At 35.0% G+C, this 24,523-nt stretch overlaps 1 protein-coding gene across 1 annotated transcript; it reads right to left on the bottom strand.

Annotated features, from left to right (window-relative positions):
* Nucleotides 1–1,763: 1,763 nt before the first annotated feature.
* Nha1 (Na[+]/H[+] hydrogen antiporter 1) lies at nucleotides 1,764–24,406 on the bottom strand. The gene is made up of 6 exons (XM_018506724.1): nucleotides 22,938–24,406; nucleotides 19,639–20,013; nucleotides 12,144–12,408; nucleotides 8,058–8,258; nucleotides 5,207–5,371; nucleotides 1,764–2,725 (listed from the first exon to the last, which is right to left on the bottom strand). The coding sequence occupies exons 1-6, from the start codon at nucleotides 23,264–23,266 to the stop codon at nucleotides 2,198–2,200; spliced, it is 1,863 nt and encodes a 620-aa protein (XP_018362226.1). The 5' UTR covers nucleotides 23,267–24,406; the 3' UTR covers nucleotides 1,764–2,197.
* Between the last annotated feature and the right edge of the window lie 117 nt (nucleotides 24,407–24,523).

Below are 24,523 nucleotides of genomic sequence, written 5' to 3'. Positions count from 1 at the left end.
CATATGATGCATAAGTTGAGTGATTGCGATAAAGTTATAATAAATAAAATTAAAAACATGTATATAAAATGTTAATGTTTAAACATTAAATGGTTCCTGATGTACTTTTGCACTTGTATATTTTTGTTAAGAAAATATTTTGGTTAGAGAAGTCAATCTTACTTGAGGCATTTTAACCCTGCATCTGTTCGAGCTTGTTTGATCTAAAATGTTTATTTTTCTTATGTAAAAGAATTGTTTTTTTTATCTCTTAAATTCTTTTTAATCACATTAATCCAAACAATGTAATCGTATAATAAATTTGAATAGACCAGCAGAGATATTCAAGAATAAGGTGCTTTTCTTGAAACCTGATGAGAGTGAAAAGCAGATCAAATAATATTATATATAATAATATATAACAATAAAGTTGTTTAAACTACTTCACAAGGCACGTTCAATATTTTCCTAATTGTATAAGTATTAGAATGTTTTATTTACTGTATGTGTACTGTTATGACAATTAATTAGCTTCTTCGATAAAAATCGGCAGGAATCGAATAAATATTAGAAAGTTCATAGATAGCAAAAACTGCTTTTATTTTTAATGTATATTTAAATGGAGTTTATCGGTAAAATTATGATACCTTGCAACAATATATTTGTTTACACCATGTATTTAGGATACATTCAAGATGTATTCATTGTATTCTTAAAATGCGTTCATATTGTCAAGCTGAATCTCGAATGTGAGTTAAGCATACTATCAAATTATCATTGTCATATCAAATTGTCCATATTATCAAATTAAATTTCCTGAAGAAGTTTGAGACCTATGGAGAAATTCAACTCGGAACTCTTTACATTCGGCTCGAAGATTAGCTCGATAAACACTTCTTTCGACGTGCGCTACCGTCTTAATGTTAAAGCCGTACTCTCTACAAAATATGTCACTACAAAACTTAAACCGGCTTTTCCTTTTTTACTGAAAAAATTCTTATAAAAAAACAAAGATATCACGTGGGATAACCTTGTACCCGGCGATTCTAATACCAGATTCGCACTCTCGCGCAATTCACATCTTTCTGATATAAACGCACACTTAAAGTCATAAAATCTGTTATAATACGACCAGCACCTATATAAATCAATCACTCATAGAGCTTCCAAAATCACTTAGCATTATATTAATAACGGCAAACTAACGCACGGTCGCATTTCATATACGTATTTATTACAAAAATATCTTCGCGTATTACATGATAATCCGTCATTCAGCGAATGATATTTTTTCAGCAAGAATTAACATAAATTACCCGTAAAAATGAATGAATTGATTAACAAGTGAATCAGTAAAATTGCTATGTGTGTTATTGTTAAAACTATCACTAGCGCGTAAATATATCTCCTCAGTATATAATACAGTCTCTTTCTTTTTGTTTACAAATACTATAATGTCAATATCAGTAATGAATTCATTGAATGAACATTAAAACAACGTAAGTGTAATAAAAGTTCTCGCTAATAAATTCTTGTGCTTAAAATATAGTGAAATCAAGGAAAGAAATACGTGAACATTATTATAATTAAAATCATAATAATGTATAGGATGTATAATTATAATTAAAATAAATATAATTGTAAATTCACCAACAAATTGCGCGCGCGCGCGTAATATAATTAAATTTCAAAATCACAACATGAAACTCTCAATTTATAATATTATTTACGGATACCCAAATCCTAAGATCATAAAATTTTTAAATAAACGCAATCTCTTAATTTTTGCATTATAAATATGCAAAATGCAACCAATCATTGATCGTCCTTTTATTTCATGCAAAGAATTTTTGCACGGACTAGGATTATCGCTTAAGTTCGATCGCTTCATCACTTGAAGTATAACAATACTGATCTAACGTCAGATTGAACAAAATCTTCTCTTCGCGTATAACTCAGAATAATAAAAGTTTGAGATATGATATCGCTGTAATATCATTATGAGTACTTCATTTTCGGCCATGAGCATCTAGATATAAATCAGCTGACATTAAACCACGATTAATATCTCATCAGTGATCATATAGACATAAGTCTTTGACCGTTAAGTCGTGCCTCGGGTAATTAAAATAAAGGCATGTTCAGGCACTTCCGGGACGTCGGAGAATAAGGACGAACTTCTACTAGCTTGGCTTTGAATGCAAATTAAATACGGTTGTCAGGGCTTCCTCTCGTTCGCGGTCTCCTCCAGATCCGGATCCTCATTGATGATTGAAATGTCACGAATCGATGGTCTGCGCGTTTTCCAAGCTTCCGGCGGGGTGACCGGCACAGTGGTCTTCGTTAGCAGCTTTGGTCCCAAGATTGTTATTAGAATGGCTCCCGCCGGGGCGGTCAAAAGTACCGAGAGTACGCACATCATCAGTACGATGTCGGCATATTCGACTTGCTCTTGATCGTTCTTGTCGACTTCGTCAAGGGTAACGGGTGCCAAAGCGGCCTGCACGGTCGCCTTAGACATCAAAGCCAAAGAAATGAACACTTTCTCTTTGAGATTCAATTTGGAACCTATCCCTAGCAACATCGTTATTCCAATACGAATAACAATACCGGCAAGTAAACAGCCTAGTCCAAGGTAGACGGTTTTTCCTTCGAGCTCACTAATCTTGATTTGTGTGCCGGTAAGGCCAAACAAGATCGGTTCGAATATCATCCAGAAGATCTCGAAAGACGTGGCCACCGGATTCTGTAAAAAAAAAAAAAATACACGATTACGATCACATGAATTTAAATTTATGAACGTACATTCTTCATTTAAAATTTATATTGGTCTGAATTTCGTTTGTTAAAATTTTCTATGAATGAAGCAATTATTTTATTTTTTTCTATTTTCCTCATAAATCTCGAAAGCGAGTGATATTCAAACGAATGAAAACAAAGGGCAATGATAGCAACAATTTAATTCGATTTACCGAGATATGAGCAACGCTAGATGTGAAAATGCCGCGAATACAATGACATTTTCCACAAATTTTCCTCTAAAGGAGAGTCGATTCGGTATTCGGTGATGATATCTCGCATCGCATTGTCCATGCGCTCGATATCGGGATATGGAAATCTTCCAACGTTGCATGGAAATGCGGAATATCCAGAGTTCACGCGGTGTGCAAGCTCGTATTTACCGCTATTGTTTACATGCGCTTGTGGTGCGTAGGAAATCTCATCGATATTGATTTATTTAATTTAATTCCATGCAATTTCCAGATAATGCATGTAACATGCTTTGCAGATACAAGAACATTATAGGTAACACGCATGCTTTTCACATAGCTTTTCTTCTATTAATATTAAAACGAATAAAGACACACCATATTAATTTATTATTTCTTTAAAAAACAATAATAATTCATAATTAAATTTTATATGAAAGTATCACATTTAATTTTACAAGGTGACAAAAAGCTAGTCATAAAATTTTGTATGTTTATCAAATTATTACCCAGGTCGTCATTTTGACGTAAAAATGATGACAAATAAAGTTAACTTGCTATCTGAATAGTAATGTATTTATATAAAAAAACAAACTTTAGAGAGTTAGTTAAATCTTATTAAATACCACAAGACTGCATCAAAAGATTTTCATTAGTTGGTAAACTGAAGACCACTCTATTGACTGCCTAGGAAAATTTATCCGTGAAAAGATATACGGCTATCGTTGATGCATTTTGGATCAAAGGTGACCATTTTGAATATTAATTATTATTTTAAATATTTAATAAAATAAAATTAACACTACATAGTTTTTTGTACATATACGTTACTAATAATTTGATAAACGTAAAACTTTGCGACTGAATTTTTTGTTATTCTGTATGAAATTAAAATTAAAATATAATTTCATACAGACAATTATGTTTAATTAAATTTAATCGAATGAACCTTGTGAAAAAATGATAAAATTATATTTAATTATATTTGATTTTATGTAATTACATCTAATTACATATATTCATATAATATTCAAAAAGAGAAATGTTTCACCGGGAATGAATTATTTCATTATTTGAGACAAAAGGGCGTTTTACTGTCGTCGCCTTGTCGCGCGATTGTTCCGTAGTAATTAATCTAGCCGGGATAAATTATGCCGGCATGCGACATACGACGTGCATATCATACGGCGGTAATATCGACAGATGCTGGTTACAGTCACGTCACGAAACGCATGCAAAAGAACGTGTCGCCGCCATTGCACCGCCATGGACAGCGTGGAATGCGACGCGATGCGGAAAGCGGAAATAGGAACGAGCCAGTTGATTCCCAATTCCGCATCCAGCCGAATAGTGACGATACATCGATCTGAATATTTCACGAGATTCAACTTATTGGACTAGGAGAGTGAAACTCTGCGATGTATTTCCCTTTCGTCGCTGATACGTTCGCCTTTTCTCTTCTACCGAAAAATTACATATTTAATATCTCTCACACACTTAGACTGGAATTGCGAAATTGCAATTCAAAATATTTTCAAATATGTAGTTTTTATCCATTAAATCGTCGAAATTTGTCTGGGTTTATAAAAATAATTCAGAAATTTAAGGATGTATGTGTCACAACTCCACAGCATTACTAAAAATATAACAACTTCACATAGATTGTTCTATTATTACATCTGAATGCTGTGTAAAGTTTGAGCACAGTTTTCTTGTTAAAAAATTTAATTTTTTGCTTGCTTTAATTTTTACGTAAAATCGCGTTTGTAGTATTTATTTGTAATACAAATTTAATGAGAGAGCATTACGATTTAAATTAAATTTTTTACATACTCTAATGAAAACGAAAATAAAACTCTAATAACTATTCATATACAAAAATTAATTTGGAGATTTACATAATTATTTAAAAATTATTTACTTAAAACTGCAACGAAATATAGTAATTGCGCTGCATAATTAAAAATCAAATTTATTGTTTTTTGTAGTTAATTTAATTTCACGATGTTTTTATGATAAAATGTTTTTATGACTAATATTTTACAACTAAAGCATTCTTTAGATTATACCACTACTGGCTATTTAATAATGTATTAATGTGTTCTGCGAGAGTTGGAACTACTATTTAATGTATTCGCGTGGAATTCGCTTGAGAATTTCTTATCAACAACTTATTCGCCGGATTAGTAAACTCGTGTATAAGTTTTATGACGTATACATTATAAATTTGTACTTACATCGTCCATGTCCCAACCATCTTGTTGCCAAAAGTAGCAGCTGACGAAAGCTGCAGCCACGACCGCAAGAGGCCCGGCACCAGCGAGCTCGATTGCCTCACTGCCGAAAACCGCTAGCAGACCACCCCCGAGTAACATCAGCACTCTTAGAGGCACTATGAAGGGCTATAACATTAGCACATAAACGAAGCGTTAGAACCTAATAGAAAGCGCCGCGTCACGATTATGAAGTGATTTATCGATTTCATTACAAAAGATAAGTTTCGAAATATGGGCTCCTTCGTGTACATCCTTCGTACGTGTACACGCTTGATATAAATGATGTAATTAGGCGGCAGCACCGAAGAGACGTATAAGCTTGTGATGTGCTTTGATCGCTCAAACAGCGATTATATCAAGATTATATCACTTGCGGTTATGCTTTTTATAAAAATACTCATTAAAATAAATATAATGGAAACCGAAAATAAAAAAAATTAATTTCGATTATTTTGTAACATCCTCAGAATCCCAAGCTATGGAAATGTTTGGCCTAAAGTAATATATAAATTTAGAAAGCAATTAATGTATAAATAGCATTTGTGAACAAAGAGGCAATTTTTACAAAAATACATTCTATTGATCTGATGCGCGTTGTAACAGGTTAAGTATATCTGAAATCAGATAAATCAGGTTACAGCGAGCTTGTAAGAATACTGCAACCACCGCCGCAATGCAACGGCGCTAATCCTCTCGTGAACGATACTTTAGATACGATGAGGTGGCGATGCAGTAACCGAGTCGACTTCTTCGCCAAATCCGCGCACCAACATTTAATTCACCCAACCAACGTTTCCAAAACCTCCCAAGTCTTCGGGTAAATTCAATTGAATTTCAAATCTTTTACGAATGAAGGAAACGCTAGTGTCACCGGAAGACCCTCTGTATAGCGACGATTTTTGTTCGCGTAAAAATGTATATATCGTTGGAAAATAATTTACCGTTAAAAAAATGTAACGCTCCTTTCAAAAAGATATGTCGTTATTTCAGATACATCGCTACTTTCTAGTTAAGAACTAAGTCTAACTTTGGGTACTCGCTTACAATCTACCTTATTGAGGACAGCTTTATGTGCGCAAGGCTAATTATAAACTGTCTCTCGATTTGTACATTAAATATCAAGTATTCCCCGACTGAATAGAAGTTTCAAATAACTTCGAGATTTATAAAAGTAAATCCTACGTAACACGAAAAAGATATCTAAAAAATGAAAATAGTTAAAAGAACCGAAAAAGTATCCTATTCTTATTAGAGATAATATAGATATATGAGATAAATAAAAAATAATATGAACACCTATAGAAAATATTATTTGTTTTATTAATAAGAGATTGACTTACTATTTGTTTTTAATACAAATTCTATTATTGAAATAGAGCATACACATGCTAGAATAGTGTAGTAACTGCTACAATGCAATGTGTCATACTCTTCTAGCAAAACATCTTCTATATAATTGCTTAAGATATTGGAAGAGAAAATCTTACTCTGATCTTCAAAAGTACAAATAATTCGATGATCAGGTGATTGCATTGGCCAGGAAAAAATGTTGAAGTTTTGGAGAATAGAGCACAATTTTGGAAAATAAAATGAGAAGCAAATTTCATCCTTCAATATTATTTATATAAGCAATTGAAAGATGTTCTACTAAAAGAATAGTACAAGATTCAAGCATTGTGTAATTCCATTTCAACACTGGCAGAATGGGTATTAAAATCAAACAGTGAGCCAATTTCTCATTACAAATAAATAATGTATTATAAATATTAAGAAAACCATAAATAGGTATTAATATTATTTTGTCTATCCTTTGTATTATAGGATGCTTCGGAAAATCGCTAGTAATTTTGAGGATAATTAAACGCATTTGAGATGCCGTGTGAGTATTGAATAAGGAAATGTAAACGTTTTTCCTAACAAAAGATACTCGGCGGTTTGCGGATGCGGGAATCTCTGGTACACGATCTCCAGTATACAATTCATAAAGTGTTTACAGGATTTTCATGGCCAGATGATAACTGTATAAGTGGATTTATCCGGCAATAGTAGATTTATTCGGATTTGCACTCATGTACTTTATCCCCGCGAGTGCTTTCGCGGTATGCAGCGAAATCTAGTGCGGGTGAGGGAGATTCATCGCGCGGCACGATGTGGGGTGAACGACTCCCCACTGGCTGACCCTGTTTCCGCCGCAACCCTTCATTCTTATATCTCGCCCTGGAACAGTCAATTTGTGATCTCGCGCAATCAGACACGACTCATGAGGTTATATAACGTAAAGTACGCTAATTTTACAAACCATTTTTGGGGTATGACAACGCGATTAATACAGGACGTTTCTGTTTTTCGAAAAGACAATATTATTATCTTTTTAAATAATATTCCCTGTATCTTTTGCACGTGTACTTCAAGAATCGAACAGTGTGGAAAAATGTCGAGAGTAGTAAAAAATATATACATCGCTGTGTTACATATATTGTAAACTTTAGTTCGTTTCCTCTAGAAGGCACGTTTTTCGCGTTTACCGCGACTGACATAACTTGCGAATGGTGGCTATAAGGTTGCAATTTAAAGAGAATGTTCAAAACGCATCTGCGGCATCGTACAGAGACCCCACGGCTCTCCGCACCGTGCAACACCTCTTCGGTGTCCGATACGCCCAAGAGTAATTTTTTTTCTCTTTCTCTCCTGTTAAGTTCTTGTTCGTGCGTCCCGAACACGCCCGCGTTCGAACAGTCGCAGAAACGTGGCTTTACAGAATCGTAATTCTCAATGCAGTTTGCAGCGGTAGCTGTATAAAGAAAGTACTTACGTCGCCCTTTTCCGGCACGTATTTGGCCAACCACCCCCACATGATGCCAAATCCCAGACCGCCGATAATCGAGATGGGCCCCTGAAGGATTTGATACCACAACGCATCGTGAGAAAATATCACGCTCTTCACGATACTGAAAACAGCGACGGATATTGCATCATCGATTCCTGATATCGCGATGATCAGAGTCGGAATACCCTAGAAATTCATTGCAAGCTCGTTAAGAAAATTAGTCATACGTCAAAATTGTATTTTTGTTAACTTATACATACATTATACACTGAAAAAACACTTAAATCCTAAGATATTTCTTTGAATAGTACCAAGTAAACATTTACTTATAGTAAATGAATATATTTACTTAATAAAAAATGATAGTTAAATCATGTTAATGATTTTTATATCAAATTAATATATGTTTAGTAAACATTTATTTAGAACTATTCACACAAATAAATATTTATTAAAATTTTAATATATATGTTATATATTATTATACATTTATTATTTAGTATATATATTATATCACCGAAATGGGATTAACAATGCGTATCACAATAATGACGACGCTAAAACGTAACGAATCGTACTAATGACAATCATGCGTATAAACGGAAAACATGATTGGAAAAGTCAGATTCTGATATCGAACGATATTAATAACAAATTACATTATGCATAATGTAAAGAGAGTCACAAATATGCAATGGTCATTTACTGATTCATTAATAATGCAAATATATTTAGAACTTAATATTTAGCTCCCTGACGCTATATTATTCACCGTATAATCTTCATGTAACATTAATGGCGCCGCGAAGATATTTCCGTGAAACAGTTACGTAAAAAATAACAAACTGAGAAAGAAAGCGTACCAAACGATTTTCAAAGTGTTTAATATCATCTTAAGATACGAGATTTGATTTACATGTAGTTTAATGAGAATTTTTTATCACCACACTTGTGGAACGAACAGAACAGATTTCGAGCGACTTGAAAGTGATTAAGAAACGCCTGCACGAACGTACGATAGACCAAAAAGAATCTTCCGGAAGTAAGACGGGCGATAGAGCGATGCCGGAGGCTAACGAAAAAGAAAAGCTACAAAGAGGAAAGAAAAATCAGCTCTTTCTAACTTGGTGTTCATTAGAACGAATAAAACTTTTCTGTTCTCTTATTTGTAATGACACAGTTTCGGAGATCGTTCGGTACACTGTTGTTTCATTTTACGGACAACGATGTTTTGCGTTGGCGATTTTTAAACAGAATGAATAATAAACGGCAAAAAAAAAAATAAAGAAAAAGAGAATCAGATTCTATTTATTTATGATATTCTTGATTTATTCGGTTATATTCAATATTCTTCATTTAATTATAACTTGAAAAGGATTCGTTTAAATTAATATATCACACAATATCATACATTGTATAATTTCAAATATAATAATATGAATCCGAAACTCCTATATCCTCTCCCATTCATTCTGTGTAAGTAAATGATATATAGTTTAAATCTCGAAAGCAATCCATCCGAAAAGCTCCTAAAGAATGCCCGAGATGTTGTCGGTCGACCTAGAAAGTAATCCGCGGGAGAAAATCAAGATATTTAAGGTCTTACGAAACAAAGACTCTAGGTCTGAAAGAGAATCGAAGGGAAAGAGGGAAACCAGACGAAGCGCTATTGAGGGTGGTCGACGACACTCGAGCACGATCCTGGCGTGGGCCCGGGCAGTGTTATCGGTGTCACGAAAGCTCGTTCGAGGATTTAAGTCCTCCGGCTATCGTGATTCTTAGAGTTGGACTACTTACACGAGGAGTAAGAGAAAGAAAGAGAGAAAGGGAGGGGAGAGATAGACAAAGGATGAGTACACCTAAAGCGTCTACAATGAGATTTTAAAGTGTAAATTTAAACTTTAAATTTTAAGCTATAAGAAATGACCGATCATTAGGATTGCCGTCCTCTTTTCCTCGGACATTGTCCTCTTTTTTTTAGGAAGGAAGGGATTTTCTAAAGGCGTCCGGAATATAATTATGTCTCTTTAGAAAATTTTCTAAATATTTTGCTTTGACTTTTCTCGTGCTACTTTGTATTAATCCCAATTTACAACAGCCATGTGATTGCAATTAATATTAAAATGATTTTTTGACTGATTTACGATGTGGAATTGCAAAATAAAATCAGTAGTCTAAATTATTTTTTATTAATGTATGAATTCTTTAATACATTTTATATTTGTGTATTTATTTATTTATGATTATTTTATTTATTTTAATATTTCAAAAATAACAACAAAACACGTAGATACATTCTAAACCTGTGATAAAACTTTTTATTTTACATAAAAACATTCTGTATTTATTTTTTCTGGTTCAAATTGCTCTTTGCGCTAAATGCTAATAAACATTCAAATGTGAAATGATTATTCATTGATTGTTCCGATCAGCTTTGTTAACTTACACATTTTTGTAAACATCTGAGGTTGTAACCAAAATGGAATTTTTGATCTGCAAGTTTTAATTTTGAAAATTTTGATGTGATAACACTGACAACTTTACCAATCATAATCGGTTTTTCTCTTCACGCTCGACTATGATTGATTAATTTCTTATGACTTAATACTTAAAACTGAAGTTTTTTGATTAACTTAAAATCTCATTATAGATGCTGTTTAATAGATCGCGGCTCGAGCTCCCTTTCGTTCATTACGAGTCTGCGTCCCGTGGACACCAGCGGATACTCGTGGAAATAAGCAGGATGCTCGTGAGCTTGTACAACCACGATCGGTCAACGTCTGAGGTTTTCCATTCGCGACGCGATAAGAATCCTCGATCTCGCGGCTGGCGAATATCAGCTGGATTAGGGGCACTGGCCGCGGATCAACGTCGAGACCGTCTTCCTCCTCCGGTCGCGTTGCATTACGTTCCGCTAAATGAAGAAGTATCGTCTAGATCTTTTGGCTCATGAATATCACATTCGCCGCAATGGTCTTTGTACTCTTCAAGCATCTTCCGCTCCATTTTCCAAGCTGAATTATTTAAGGTCCGGTACGTTCGTTCCCTTCGTCTTCATCCCGCTGTGCAGGCCTCGACCCTATCATATCATGCCGAGTCGCCCTTTACAGCACTGCTACGCGTCCCGAGTGTTTTGCAAATTCGCGTGATCCTCCGGGTGGTCTCTTCCGACACGCTCGGTAATTAGATCGGGGAGGAAAGTCACGTACGATTGCGTGCAGCGGAACGCCCGCAAACCGGCCCCTAAATCTTGATTTGGCGATTCGCGAAGCGCAGCATGCGAAATATCGTGCCACACGTATTTGCGAAATCGGTTTCGCAACAACGATGTTCCGCCTCGGTTAAAACATTTCATGGTTATAGCGCTCGCGCATAACGAAAGAAGTTTAATTACTCTCGCGTTGCGTTCATTAACATGGAAACTCCTCTAATACGCTAATGTTAAACGCGTCAAACATAGCGGCCGTATATGCTCTGCTATATAAATTCGCTTTGTAGGATGTATTCGATTAATATAAAACATGAACCACGATGTAATCCAATTACTCGGGCAATTACGATTAAATATTAACTTAACGACACTCGCGATAACCATCGTCTACCATCCACGTCATGTACATAATACTTTTCTACATTTACTTTTCTAAAATTTACGCTTCTAGAAAATTCCCTATTCTTTTCAATTTCCTTTTCGCATAAATTTGATAATCGCAGACACCAGTAGAATTATAATTACGTTTGCGAATACATACAGATATGGCGGGGAAATATATTGCTATATCGTAAGAGCGTGGGAAAAGAGACCAGTGATGGTCGGTGCGTCGATAAACGTCTTCGGACGGTAGTAAATCTCAATTATTCTTAAGGGAAAATTATGTTAACTTGCGCCATTTATCATCCGCTTAAAATCTAGATCTAGTATAAATCTACTTTACTACCTAATGCGCGGAAGTCGGGTGAAATTAGTTCCAGAAGACTTATGATCCGTTCTTACGAATGAAAGACGAGAAGATTTCGCAATGGGTGAATATTCAAATATTCCAACAAAGGACCGAGAATAAGTGGCCTTACCTTGGCAACTCCGTAGCCCTTTGCACGTAGCCTGAAGAGGCAAGACACCACAACGGCTGGTGAGACGGCTGCTATGACGCTTCCGAGGAGGAAACCCCATACCCATGGCAAATTCAAGAGGTATTTCGTCGACACGGCACCTACTATAGTTTCCACCACCCACGGTATCAAACTCAGCTTCGGTAAGGTTACTTTCAATTTTTTCAGAGCGACCGGGTCCAGGTCCAAGCCTGCTCTGACAAGTATGATAACCAGGGAGATTTTCCTGCAAAGAAGAAGACAATGAAGAAAATATATAACTTACTTCGGCGCGTGCACAGTATGGCAGGGAAGAATGATTTTGCTGAAGTATTAAAAATTTAACTAGATTCACACACACACACACACACACGCGCGCGCGCGCGCGCGCACGCACACAGATCTGAAGATAATTTTGTTAGACTATCAAAATATAGAGGACTCTCAAACTGGTCGCTACAATATTAAAACTTTTCGCTCATTATGCTTGAACGTTCTACATAATTATTTCTGATATTCCGACAAAATTATTTTCAGATCTGTAAGCCGGCGGATTTAGAAATTTATTAAGGAGAGAAAGGCATTGATATATGAATTAAATGAAATTATTTTTAAATCAGATATGAAAAGATAGAATATTTTAATTATTATTGATATTATATTGAAGAAATATTATTTAAATGTATAATTCATAAAGCGTTTTATTTAAAATTATATTAATACAAAAAAAGAATAATAATATAATTTATATGTATATTCTTTTATACCTATAAGAGTTTCTTAAATTGTAGAATATTTTTAGAATACAAAAAGTGATTAAGCATTTCAATAATATTTTAAAATATTTTTAAAAGAAGAAACTCCAAAAAGGGATGACCCTATGACCTTTTCTGTGGATCCGCCAGTGGATCTGTATCTATCTATTGATAAATTTATAAATTTTTCAGCAAAATCGGTCTTTTCGTGTAGTTCGAAGTATTAATAGTTCGGTTATCGCGGAAATCTCTTTCTTCGCAAAAATAGTTAGAAATAAAACAACGTTCTCTATATGCATAGTCTTGACCAATGCATATTTTCAAGTTCGACACAACGTTCAAGAAAAGAAGTTAACCAACTATTTTACGGGCGAGGAGGAGGAAAAGAGGAAAGGCGCGTCCCTTTCTGCAATTCGTATATCTTCCGAGGCCTCGCATCCGCGAGTGCATCTGGGATGCACGACGACAAAAGTTCGCGCGGCGCGGACACGCTGTGCCGCGAGCTTACGATGAAAATTCAGGTACGAGCGATCGTTGAAGCCCTGGTTGTCTCGAACTTTCGAAAACCCGTTTAGGAAAGGCACACCCTCGGAAACTTATCCTATTACGAGTTTCTCCCGACGAGAGAAAGGTTTACGAAGTCGCTGCACGGGCGAACCGTGCATTTTGTACGGCATGACGTCGCGCGCGTCGCGTCGCCTTTCGATCGCAGGGAGAAGCGTCGAATTTACACCGACACACAATGTAGTGCACCTTCTCTCTCTCTCTCTCTCTCTTCCTCACGATATTCTATTATTAATTATTTCTATTATTAATTATTTCCAGTAACATTTCGGAGATATGGATATAATATTCTCTATACTGAAAAAAAGATATGTGTATTTCGCGGATCTTAATGCCGCGCGCGTGGGTTTTTCATTTAATTATAATTATTTAAAACGAAAAAGAATCACGCGTAGAAGGATTAGCATCGTTATTATGTACATTGTTTGTTACAATATTATACTCTGAAATAAAACAGCGCAATCTTTCAGCCGTGTGTTTCAGTTTGGATAATTGTCTTTTCACATAATTTACAATACGGCAACAAAAGATTTTTTTGAATTATTAATTAAAGCATGATTGTTGAGAAAGATTGTTGTGTGTTAATTTAATTACTCTTCTGGTAGCAGAAAGATTAATTCCCGTCGGTTTATCAGTCGCTTTAACGATGCGGGAAGACCGCAAGTAATAAAAATATAATCGAGACGAATATAAACGTTGGTAGTAAACTGTACATGGAGGGATCGCGATAATTGGTAATACCGTATACGTTTGCATAGCATTTCACGAAGCACGAAATACCCATCTCGATGTTTGCTTAATTGTCATGTAATATAACGTGACCATACGGCGAACGTACGAAACATATGGGCGATCCGTATGACTTCATGATTATGTAAACGTAAATGAATATTTAATTATATAGACATAATTCAGTAGGGCGCGGATGTACCCTCACTGACGTTTCATTTAAATTGCAAAGCATAGTTATTTTGGCACGTTGGATGTCGAATTAATACATGAAAATTTCGATCTTCAGTCTTTAGGTTTTCGGCGTATCGTTACACCTGATTTCCAGAGTAGAGTTTCCTCCCAACAAGGTTCTCTATTACGCAAACAATTATTGCCATCGCGGTAACCACCCGATCGATGAATCTTTCCACATCGTCGATCAAATCTTCTTGATCATCAAAGAATTAATAAATTCCGAGCGATCGTGGTGATCCGCAATCTACCATCATACGTTCATTACTCTGGTTTTCCTTGCAGATTAAAAGTGATCTTACCTCGAAGGCGACTCGATAATCACGTGCCGTATAATTTACGATCGACATCCGCGTAAGTAAACGAGCGCGCAGTTAACGGAATAGTCGCGCTACATTGTGATGGTCTCAGAAGGATTTTGCAAAGAGATAAAGCTAACAAAAGTATCACGATTTTTTTCATTACACTGTACGGAGAAGAGTAATACCACAGCGTGGTAAAACATCTTTATACATTATGTAATAATCCGAATATATCAAACTCAATTTTGCATTATATTATAATACAACGTTTGGTATCTGTATTTATGAATATAAAAACAAGTACAGTTTTTTATTTATAAAATAATTTTCTCTAGAAGAATATATAAAATGGAAACCTTTTGTTGCCGTTGCACTGAATGGAAAAAGCGGAAAGCTAAATAATTGTATCCGTAACGAATATCGCACTTCAACATCGCGAGATCAAAGGAAATTTTTTGTACAAACTGAAATATCTGGAAGGATACTTTCCAGAGAGTCTCGTGGAAATTGTGTCCGGAGAATGCTGTACGCGTGTGTCGCGAGGATATTTACGGGAGACTCGCGCTCGTACGTCTTATCGACGTGGAAGCGCGAGAGTCTCTTGAGAGCGAAAAAATTCGCGAAGAAACGCGACTCGCATTACTGAGATATTGCAACGAACAGAAAGTTTTCCGTTCAACTAAATGAAAGAGATGACTGTGAGAAAAAATTTTTTTCACCATCAATTGAGAAATGTTTAGTCGAAGTATAAAAGATTAATATTTTTATCGTAGGATAGGGCTTTTTTGTCCATTTCGCGATAATATTCATATTTCTGAACAGTACATTATTGATTATTATCTAAAGGTTGTGCTTGTGTGCTCTCAAGGAGCAGTCATGATTGTATATTGTATGTAATTATAAGCATACCTACAAAGAGATATTGTTTGCTATCGTAAATTTTCGTATTACTTCAAAGTTGAAACTGACGGAATAGTCTCGCCCTACCCTGCAAGATTTCTCGCGCTACTTTGCCATAAAGTTTAGAATGTTCTTATTAAAAGACATTCTTGTTAAAGAAATCCTATAAACTCGGGCGGTAGCATTTCTAATAATTGGAAAATTGAATTGTGAAAGCCTCGACATAATTTCAAATTGTACCGAAAAACAAATAGATTACGTAACAGTTTACGCTTGTCCTAATTCGCAGCTATGCCATTTCGGTCATTTCCTAATAACTGACGGTAAATTACACATGTCAATAAGCGCCTGACCACAGTTTGATCACTTTATTAGTCTTGCAGTCGATGTGGACCGCGGCTTCTGGGGATGTTTACGTGGGTGTACAGGGATAGCTTCACCTAAGCGAACGTGTACGTAAATCGCTTACAACGCGCGGCCTATGTTTACTCGTATTTAGCTGTATTTAGCTTAGGTATTTAGGGTGTACATGACCTCCTAACGACGCGCGTAAACGCCCGCTAAAACTAGTGTTACGTTTAACCCCCGCGTGTAACAGAGTCCCGTCGACGGTCCCGTCAAAAACGTAACTTCGTTGGTTCACTGTGTTCGCACACGCAATCTGTGTAGTGCAAAAACTCAAAAGACAATCTTCAAAATTAAGACGACTTATCAAAATCCTGATAACGTCGCTTCGCAGTGTCAATTGCTTTAATACCTTCACGTAACCTTGGCATTATATCTTCCAACTATAATGAATAATGAACTAAAAGTTGACATGTGAAGTCACGTGGAATAAACGTGACAGATGAGCTATTGAAGATAATGGGAAACTTATGACCGACGTCGCGTCTGGTTTTTTTAACATATAAAATGTCCAATCTTTGATAATGCCTCTAAATGCAATTTTTCGTGCCATAATGCCAACATTTATTAAATCATCTTTATTTTAAAAAATTGTCGGTAAATTCATAATTGCATAATTTTATAACTCTTTGTTCTTTTGTGTAATCCATAGACTTTAAACGAGATCTCATTTAACATGTTATTAAAAATTACATTATCCGTGTAAACTTATAGTGCAATACTTATCAATAAATCTGTACCGATAATAAATTAAATCCACAGATTACAGAGATATCTCTGTAACTTCGGAATTAACTCTTATGATAGTAAAAACTTGTTGTTAAAGCTTTTCACAAGTATGTAAGAATTTTTTCAGTTTTTTTATACCATCTGGAACATGCAATTAAAAAATCTACTAAAGTTTGAAGACGCAGGTTTGCACGACAAAGGGTGAAAATTTCACGTTGCCGACGAATTAACGTCCGAAAACACGTACTCGTTGATACAACATACGAAATATGTTACAAATGTAATTTATAATTTTTATTATGAGAACTGAGAAGTAAATTGGCTGACTTTTTAAAAAAATTAACCAGTTGTTATTTGAAGTTGTTGTAAAATTTATAAAAAGGTTCGCAACAAAGTGAACAGTTATAAACTGAATGTAAAAAGGAATTTCATTTTTTTTAAATGAAAGAGCAATATTTCGTGATTGCCAATAACCGATAAAGTCGTTGCGTCGATTAAATTCCTAGCAAAGCCGGGTATAGTGTTTCAATAATCCATGGCTCGCCAACATTAACAATTCCAGCTGTGCTTCTCCGTCATTAGTAAGCTATTCAAGTTATAAGGCGAATTTGACCAATCGAAAGGACGATGATTGAGCAAATTCTGACACAATTGCGAGAAATCTATTTCGAAACGGAAGGAATAGAAATTTTGGTGCCATGATCGACAATAATCAATGTAATAGTGATAATTACTATCACTCCACATTAATGGAATCGTTTATTGGCACGTCCTTTAACTTCGCGTTATTATATGAAAAATTTCACAGACCGTTTCTCAATAAAGGATGTTTCAAACTCGACATATTCTTCTTCGAGCATTAATTCGTAATATATGTTCGTGGTAACTTAGTATCGTATGACGAAAATTTAATAGAATCTAATGTTACTTGCAAAGTAATATATATCAAATATGCATGGATGAAGAAGTTATAATCCTATAGCACAAACTAGTTCTAAAGATGGAGACAAAGTTGACGGTTTCGTCAACTTCGATAATGACGTCGTGATGACATCGATCAGTGCGGGAAAGTGGGTCAAGTACACGCGCGGAAAGTTAAGGGTTAATTTGCATACTTTTCTTATCTAAACGCACCTCATTGTAATTTTAATTTTATATTAACATAAACGAATTATGCTGTATAGCAAGCTCGGATATGCTTTATCCTTTTTTTTTTTTTTTTTTTTTGAGAACGTGCGACAAACTCCTGAGATCAAAGACTAACGCAGTCTGCGTAAGATTATGAATATAATCTTCTATCATAAAATATAGTGAAATCTTGAAGAGTCACCGCACGCGAGGGGAAGGCAACTGATTGTGGGAAACTCGGCGGATCTTATCCGACCCTTTTGTCAACGACATTCGTTAGCGAGGATGCAGCTTGAATTTGATTGCCGCTAAAGCCGCACTTGTTATGCTGTGCATAGAACCGTCGTCGTGCGTGTTCATGGCGAATCACCGTTGTTAGACCTCGACCTTAAAAAGCGACCATCTTGCGATTACGATAAGTTGATCGTTACCTCGAAAACTTTCGAGGAACCTTCAAATAATTGTCCTCATGTCATCGTCGTCGTTGTCAATAATGACATGTTTTTCAAATAATGACACGAAAGAGAAAACGATAGTTTGCAATAAATAAGCAATTTAACCAGTTCAACCTCGAGTTTACATAAGAAATTGGTCCAACAAGAGTTCTCTATGCTTTTTCATGTTTCTATCCTTCACTTATCAAATAAATTCCGATGCACGTTTTGAAATGGCGATTGATTATATTCAAAATTAAGTAGAATATATAATTGTAGAATATAAGTAAACTTTTATCCTTTTTAATAAAAATAAAGAAGTTTTCGCAGAACTTTCAATTTCTGATTTTAATCTCACAAGGGAAACACCACGATCAAATTTCATTATTTTATCATCCGAAGGAGATTTATGTTAATATTTTTAAAAATAAAATGTATCGAATATAAAGACTCACCAGATTAGAACTCAGATAAAACAAAAGACTATAAGCCAAGCTAAGTTTTAATGTGTGCTCATATAACGATGAAACTGTATTACATAAAGTACATCATGATAATAATATGTAAATGATCATGACAAACGTCAACCTTTATTAAATTATCATCAGAGTTAAAATAATAAAATAATAAGGTTATAAAATATAACATAATATTCTAATTACAATGATCGTTGTAGATATAATATTGTTTGCAGATAAAATTTTACAAAAAAATCTAACTTGACTGATAGTTGCTTAGTTACAATTTTACTTTAGTGTTTAAGTTACAATTTTACTTTTCCAAAAACATCGTCTTTCAGGTAATTGTCACGTTTTTTACCTTCAAAATTTCCATCTTTTATCTTTCAAGTCTGAGACTTACAAATTTTATTACTAATTTTTCATCGAGATGATCTTTTTTTCCACTTTAGAGTTAAGTAAATTTTTAAATAATTTTTTATACAGTAATTATTAATTAATTAAACAATTAATTAAATTAAATTAATTAATTTTTTTATCAATTAGGATAAAGTAAATAATTTTGTAAATATAATAAATCCAAATTAAATTTTATAATATACTTACAAAGTACACGAAGTTAAATAGTGATCTTATAAATTAATATCCTTTTATGTAATTATTGCACTATTGAAATATTTTTATATTAATTTCCAAATTAAATTAAAGAAACTGTTGACATCTAACGATTTTTGCTAACATGTTGAAAACTTTTTTCATTTGAACTGAAAGTAACCAGATATTCGGCAAGAATTTCACATCGACGATGTTTTTTGGAAACTTTATAGAAGCAAACTCACCGTAAATTAGAGACCACCAATGTGTATTGTCCTTCGATCTTGACGAGCCCGACATTTTGCAATATTAAACCAGTAATCAGCATACCAATCAAGGCCGGAAGGGTGGTCAAAGAGAACAACCAACCTCCGAAATGCGCGGCAATGCACACAGCGGCCAATCCGAACAGCTGGCCACCTGGGGCGGCGTCATTACCGATTATCGAATAGATGACACCCCAGAGCAACAGACCCAAAAGAAAGAGGCACACAATTCGAGCGAATTTCCTGTACGTTGGACAGAATGGCTGTGGGCATGCTTTCCTCCATCCCGGTGGCTCCCACGATGGCGTGTCGTCGAGGCCGTGACATCGCGCGCAAAATAGATACAGCCACGATCTGGAATAGAGACGTAAACGAGGAGAAGAGCATAACAGAACATAAAAATGCGACAGAATTACTACATTGAAATTATATAATATATATTTATATAATAATATTCTTTTCGCTTTTTTTTTAGGCGCTTTCTAATTCGGGGATCGATGGTTTAAACATATTTTTTTTGTTTCAAACATATTATTGAAAACATTAATGTCTAAGCAAAATATTCAGTAGTTTTTTTAAATAGCAAAAATAATTATCTATAAGTAGCAGAATTACCTAATGGAAATGAATCAGCTGGAATGCATGCAATAGATATCGCGTAACCGTAAAGAAAAATGATCGTCTATTCTTGATAAAAATAAAGATAAGAGTAAATGCGAAACAAATGAAAAAAAAACAAATTTGTTCCACATACTATCAATCCTGGGAAAAATTCAACAGAATTATTTATTTAAAGGATGTACAAAAATATTTAACTTTATTAAAAAGATCTATAAAAATACTAACACATTTTATTTCAACTAATTATATGTATACATTCCCTAATATTACACATGTCGTTTGCAACAATAAATTCAAACCTTTTGTATAAAATTGTATTTTTCAATGCATTCCAATAGTATTTTAAATTTTATAATATTGCATTTAAAATTTTTTATAACAATTTTATGCAAAACAACATTTTGTGCACTTTTTAGAGAACAAAATTAATTGCTTCCAACTTAAAACAATATATTAATATATTGACATGTATTAAAATTTAAAATAACAATATTAACTCATCACAGTAACTGAATAAGATACAAAATAAATATAAATTATATAAATATAAATAACATATTTTACCAGAAAAATCTCAATTAAAACAAAAATATGTTTTAATTATATGAACAAAACATTTATATTTTTAGCAGAGACGTTAAACTGATGAATAAAAATCGCATTAAAGAGCTGCCGTGTAATGTAAACTTCATTTAATATATCGTTGTATTATATTCGCTCAGGACAAGTTTGCTTGGATTAATGTCTTCAAGTACAAGCGTCAATAGCTTCAATCTACTCTGCAGTATCTACTGGTTTATCTGCAGAGATAATTTGTAACTGTTAAACTAACTTAGATTTCAATGTGATACTAACGATTATTACAGTTATGTGTAGTATTTGACTGCATGCCATTGTCGAGCAATGTAATGGTTAATTTGATGTGTAGCTTTACGTGACAGTGTATTAAAGTTCATTACATTGCATTATGTTACACATAATAATAATAATTTTCGGGTTAACAAATTCATTATACAATAGAAAGTGTATACATTATAATTTATGTCATACTCATTTATAAGTCATAAAAAATTAATAATTTATAAACTATAATCAATAATTTATTCGCTGCACATTTCGAGGAAAATACTCTTTCGTATTCATACTCCATTATTCTGTTTATCTGTGAATAACTGTATAATTGGACTCCCAATTAATTTCTTGCTATCAGATAAATTTTATGCAAAATTTATGAGAAGAAATCATATAAAAAAAAAATATGATATTTCTGAAACATATTATATACTGCTTTATAGCAAATCGAAGAGCATCCTATAAATATTGATATTGGAATATACTTTAATTTTTCCGTATTATGTAATTTAATTAAATTTCTTACATATTTTCTCGCAAAAGCATGACTTGTGACTAACAAATTTTTTAATATAAAGAGATTTAATATAAAGCTAGAATTATTCAAACAATGACGTAACAGGTAAATAAAGCTGTCAAATTATGTTTTAAAACTATTCGAATAATGCAATCTTTATATTAAAAGATTTATATATACATGTATGTATAAATATATATATGTATATATATAATGTATATATGTATATATGTATATAATGTTTGTATTAAAAAATCTGTCAGTCATGCTTTTACGAGAAAATATCTTGTTTGAAAATCTACATAACTTGTTCAAAATGACTACGCCCTCGGGAAGCAGACAAAAGAGGACCTTTAAATTTTTGTGTAGATAACTGCTATCAAGAAAATAAAAAACAGGCCATAAACGAGCCATAGGATAATTCATGATGTTGAATGGATTAGTAATACAAATAGTTTTGTCAGCCTCGTCGATTTGAGATACCTAAAAATCTTTAATTAATAAATGAATCAACACATTTCCTTTGAGCTTTGAATTATACGTGACACAAAAAGCGGTGAAGCGAAAACGATGGCGATGATTAGAACGAATTTGATTTATATGACGTATTTGATTTATATGATATTCAAGATCATTAAAAATGTTGCAAAAGTTCTAAAAATTGTTTTCTCTCTCAATAAATTACGTACACTTTTAATAAATATTATGTACAAGTTGTCAACATTAAATAATTTTATCACTGAGAGAAACGTTATGGAAGCGAGAATGATGACGAATAAAATTTGAAAAGAATTCATTTTATCGGTCTCTTGGAACGGTTTCGATAAGCAACAAAATTCTTTGCGTTAATCAAAATACCTACACTATTATATGCAATCTAAATTAAAATCTAGCTAAATTCTGAGCTGAAATTTCACCCGGTAAAATTGAATGTAAAGAAGTCACATTTAATTTCCAACGGTATGATAAAAAGAAGCCATATTGTAAACATAGCTTATTGTCATCCATTATCGAGGAGATGTTTACTTTCGCAACGTGACTTATTATCACTAACCGTGCAAATAAATATATTTTCGAACGACGTACACTCGCACTGTTTGCATAGTTATTCTTTTCGAATGAAACGATTATGGATTTATCGCTCCGATATGATCGACAAAAATATTAAGAGACGTTTAATCTAGGTCAATCTGAATCTTAAAAAAAATGATCCAGACGCGCGCTTATCACCTCCGAAGTATCAGCAAATAGACTTTGCGGAGCTTACCGAGAGATAATCGGGTCTCACCTCTTGAGTTCCTCGGAATACTCGATTTTGTCTCTGATCGAGCTGGACAGACTATACGCCGATTTCTTTCTGTTACCGTTGATCCTGCCGTTCTCCAGATCGAATTTGTACTGCGGAATATTCTCCACACTGTCGCAGTGGCTGCCACCGTGATGCAGGATCGACTTCCGCCTGCCCTGATCTGAATTGTGCTCCGAACCCGCGCTGATGCGCCGGTGATGCTCGAAGACAGGATTATCAAGCCCAATGACTTGGTCGCTGATCGACACTCGTCTCTTCGCCAGTTCCTCGCTAGGTTTATTCGTCCTGCCGCCCATCTCGATGTCCATTTTTCACGGCGATTATACGTTAGTCGATCGTACGAATTCAGAAGTCTTCTCCTCTTTGTGTGTGATGTATCTTCTATTTAAATTTTCTTTAATATCAAATGCAGACCGCACACGCAAATCAAGCGATCACTCGGTCTCTCACCTATCCGATCAGAAGATGACAAATCTCGTAAACAGATTCGCCTCTTCGTATCAGATCTGTCAAACCGCGGTACACCTGTCGATATGGATTCACTCGTGCTATTGATCGTAATCGAGAAAGGCTGTAGTCATGCGCTGAAGGTATTGCGACTATCACGGGTCACGCGTTCGCCACGACAATCATTAACGGATGAGTCTCGTGACGAGATTTCGCCGCGAGGGAGACGGGAACGGGGACGGCAATCAGCGGCCGACGCTAATGTGTTGCGACGATTGACGTCTTTGACACCTTGGCCCGCTTTTACCTTCGTTTCCTTCTGCGTGAGTATCTTCTCCTCGACTACATCCAAGCGGAGCTTTACTTTCCTCGTTAACGTTGACGTTAACAGGCGTTAGCGTTAATAAGCATTCTTAAGACGGGCCGTCATTTGTCCACAAGACTGAACTTTTCTATTGACGTTTTCCAAGAGTCGGCAAATATCGGCGAGCAGATCGGATAGGATCAGTTCACGCGCCCGGTTGTTCACGTTTACGTGGAAATGCGACGAGCGGTCCGCGCGATCTCGGTCGCGCTCGGCGCAATTGGTGCGAGCGGTGCATCTCGCTTGCGTTTTATGCTTTAGCGTAATTTAGATTTTTAACGGAGTCCCCTTCGACCGGACGAAGTGCCGGTAAAGACGAGTGCCAGTATAGGTCGTCACGATGGCGCGAGTACGATGGCATGGATAACCAGCGACTAAAAGCAGCAATGCGACAGCAAGCGGTAGTGTTTATGCGGATGAGTAGTGGGGCTCGTAAAAAGTGCTCGAACCGCGAACGAATGAGCACGGACAGTCACGGCGGCCTGTGACGATAATTGTCGTGCAATGCACACAGGATGGGCACAGCTGACCACCTTCATTGACGAAGCGGCAACGGTCCGCTGCGCTTCTGTCGCAGCTCGCTTCCATGTCTCACGACACTGCCGAATCCGGCATTGATCGACAGCTCAGGGTCTTATCCTCGAAAAATATCACGTACGAGGACACCACTCTCTAAAATCTTTGGAGTGGAATCTAATTCTAAAGAGTGAAGAAGAGCGACAATTGAGCCCGTGTTGAAAAAGAGTGGCTCACT

Source organism: Trachymyrmex cornetzi, unplaced genomic scaffold, assembly GCF_001594075.2.
Source record: "Trachymyrmex cornetzi isolate Tcor2-1 unplaced genomic scaffold, Tcor1.1 scaffold23, whole genome shotgun sequence".
Lineage (NCBI taxonomy): Eukaryota > Metazoa > Arthropoda > Insecta > Hymenoptera > Formicidae > Trachymyrmex > Trachymyrmex cornetzi.
This window is presented reverse-complemented; position numbering and strand designations above follow the sequence as displayed.